Source organism: Cephus cinctus, unplaced genomic scaffold (genome assembly GCF_000341935.2).
Source record: "Cephus cinctus unplaced genomic scaffold, Ccin1 Ccin1_scaffold0695, whole genome shotgun sequence".
NCBI lineage: Eukaryota > Metazoa > Arthropoda > Insecta > Hymenoptera > Cephidae > Cephus > Cephus cinctus.
In genome coordinates this window covers 488,126-491,027 of record NW_014333317.1, presented here as the reverse complement: position 1 = coordinate 491,027, position 2,902 = coordinate 488,126, and the positions used below count along the sequence as shown (strand labels likewise).

Below are 2,902 nucleotides of genomic sequence, written 5' to 3'. Positions count from 1 at the left end.
TACGACGGGATTCGCATTGTCGACGGAGGCGAAGATCACGAAATTCTGCTTCCAGACTCGCCGCTACGATTTAGCGCCATGCCTTTGGTATCGCCTGAAACCGTGGTGTTGTACATCTCCCTACTCATATCTGCGAGTATTGTCCATTAGGAATATTCCGTTTAATAATTTCACCTATTTTCCACATTTTTTTTTCGTTAAAATATTGAATCATTACAGGGGTTGAAAAATTATAATTATTATCTAATATTGATGGTATTCAAACAAATGTAAATAAATTTCGCGAATGTACCGTTTAGAGAGATGACAGTTTTTGGATCAGTCAATGTGGCGCCATCTCTTCGAAGGACGTCACACACTACTCTTTACGACATAAATCCAATAGTATGATTCAATAAATATATTATATTTTTATTTCGTGCCCACAATATTGATTTCCATATAAAATAATACATCGTGTAATATCGCGGAGTTAGGAATAATGCAAAAACTGTAGGTAATTACATATCCCCATGTCTCTCAACATGCTTTCAAAGTCAAAGTATTTTCTTTAACGTTTGTTATCGTTAATAATTATGCTCACGATGTGTGCGTAGTTTCATAATCCTCTGCTCCAGGGGCAGCACTTTCCTGCCAGTACACCCAGCGCCACTTCCTCGGCGATTTGTGGAACTATCCACGCTGCTACTAGCGCTTTACCATTGGCACCAAATGCAGGTGCACCTGCAGCAGGAACGTAGTTCACTGAATTGCCATCGAAGGAGGAAAAACCTCTTGGATAATGTAAGCATCTTCATTTCAAAGATACAGTTGCCATAGATACTTAAAAAGAAAAAAATATACTTATTAATACGAAAATATGTTATGAAACAATTTTGTTAAAAATATCAAAACCATAAAATAACCATATTTAGGACAAACAACAGAGACTACGACCAACAATTAACACTCTAATTTCAAATAATAGGAAAAATAGGTTAAGAATCATATACATTAAAAAATATTAAACATCGTTCTTAAGATTTCTGCTTTTGACGCGATCGAGAAAATATTACAAAGGCAATAACGACTACGTGATTCAGTAATAATAATAACTATCTCATTCTTTTTATTATTACATTAATAATTTATAATATTCTCATCAATATAATGGGGCTCTTTCTTAACCAGGGTCTCCTTACGCATTTTTTGTCTTCTTAAACTTTCCCGCCGTTTCGTTCCCCTTTATTCATCCATTCGTACATTTCAACGCCAAAAGCGATCCAATCCAATTTTCAAGTCCACAATCCCGTCACCGTTTTCCATAATTTAATATTATGTCCAAATACCATTGTCCTTATCCCAACCTAGTAAACAATCATTCAGTCACCCGACAGATCACACGATCGTCATCAACCGTCTAATGACAAAATTACGATTCCTTGACATTCGTCACGTTACACGTGGAATCGTTATCTCCCGTCGCAAAGGGGACTCCGTTTTATTAAATTACGTCATCGTCCCCGACTTGTCAAATTCATCCCTCTAAAACGCCTCCCTTAATAATACTATAATCCTTAACCAGGAGGTCAGAGTCCGCTCGTGTTATCATTCGATCCTCAATGTAACCTATAAACCCCTAAAATTCTCTTGACTTTCCCTCTCTACAGTTCTCATTTTTCTTATCGTGTCTCTTATCAATCCCGCGCATCGTCAACGTCTTATCAATGTATTTTTACTTAACCTACTCGGCTTACAGTATATGCTTATGTATAGTAGAGAAAACCTCAATGGCATATCGAGATTGAACGGCGAGGCTCTGCACAGAAGAGAAAGAAGAAGAGAGGAGAAGAAAAAAAATATATAAAAAAACTTTACAGGCGTTTTTTTTTTTTTCTTTCTTTTACTTAACGGCGAGACTTTGTCTCGTACGTATGTAGATTGAAAATATTGAAAATTCCATCTGTTTCACGCACGCACGCACGCATTCACACATATGCACACGGGACACGCGCGAAAAGTAATTCTTTATCATCCATAATTTTTCTTTTTTTTTTTTCTATTTCGTTACAGTCCTGCGTCTCGTGGCTCACAGGATTTATTATTTTCTTTTTTCAACTTTAATTCTCCTACTCTTTGTTCCTTCATTACGATACAGTATGTAGTACACCTTCCTGCGGAAAGCTAATAGTTTCATCATTGTGTATAACGAACGTACGACGCGATAGAATCATGCTGAAACAGTCGGGATGGTCGACTCGAGTTTTTTAAAATAATTTTTTTGGGAATTTTCTTTTGTTCCGTTCTTTTTTTGGTTCTTCGAGATGCTCCTTCAGCTCGAAAAACTGCGACACTCGAAACGACGATCGTGACGGTTTCGATATGACAACGTCGTATAGTATTTATATATATAGATTTATGTATATATATATATATATATATATATATGTATAATGTGGGGCAGTGTTTTATGTACAAAGTAGGCATATATTATATATTATATATCATATATTATATACCGATAGCCCACGGCACCAATATGGTTTCATTTTCATACTCTCTCTCTCTCTCTCTCTCGCTCTCTAGTGCACAATACCTAATTAAGTTATATATTTTTTACTCCTGGCTACATCGCACAAAAGATATACGTGATCTTTCATACGTTATATATTTTTTTAAATCCCAGTCATTCTCTCTTCCTCTCTCGTCTATAGTAACAAAAATAAGTAAGTCTAGTTCGTAGGGGGATGCTGAATGATGTTTCACAAGACATTTGTGGACCTAACCTAAATCAATTCTCTAGTTTAAAAAAAAATTGTTTTTTTTTCTCTTATAGCTCACTCGTGCTATACTCTCTCTCTCTCTCTCTCTCTCTCTTTCTCTCTCGCCCTCGTTGTCTAGACGAAATGATACTAAAATGAAG

The 2,902-nt window shown here is 36.0% G+C and overlaps 1 protein-coding gene across 9 annotated transcripts in view; it reads right to left on the bottom strand.

Annotated features, from left to right (window-relative positions):
* Nucleotides 1-385: 385 nt before the first annotated feature.
* Nucleotides 386-2,902, bottom strand: part of LOC107269990 (plasma membrane calcium-transporting ATPase 3) — a 128,900-nt gene continuing 126,383 nt past the window's right edge. For 6 of the 9 annotated variants that reach the window (XR_003060372.1, XR_003060370.1, XR_003060376.1 and 3 more), the window contains one exon: nt 386-822. Coding sequence is in view for 3 of the 9 variants with exons in the window: in XM_025087404.1 (XP_024943172.1) it covers nt 799-822 (24 nt within the window). In the remaining 6 variants the exon portion in view is untranslated. The remainder of the gene's footprint in view (nt 823-2,902) is intronic. The other 3 variants (XR_003060373.1, XR_003060377.1, XM_025087406.1) reach the window with 1 other exon arrangement.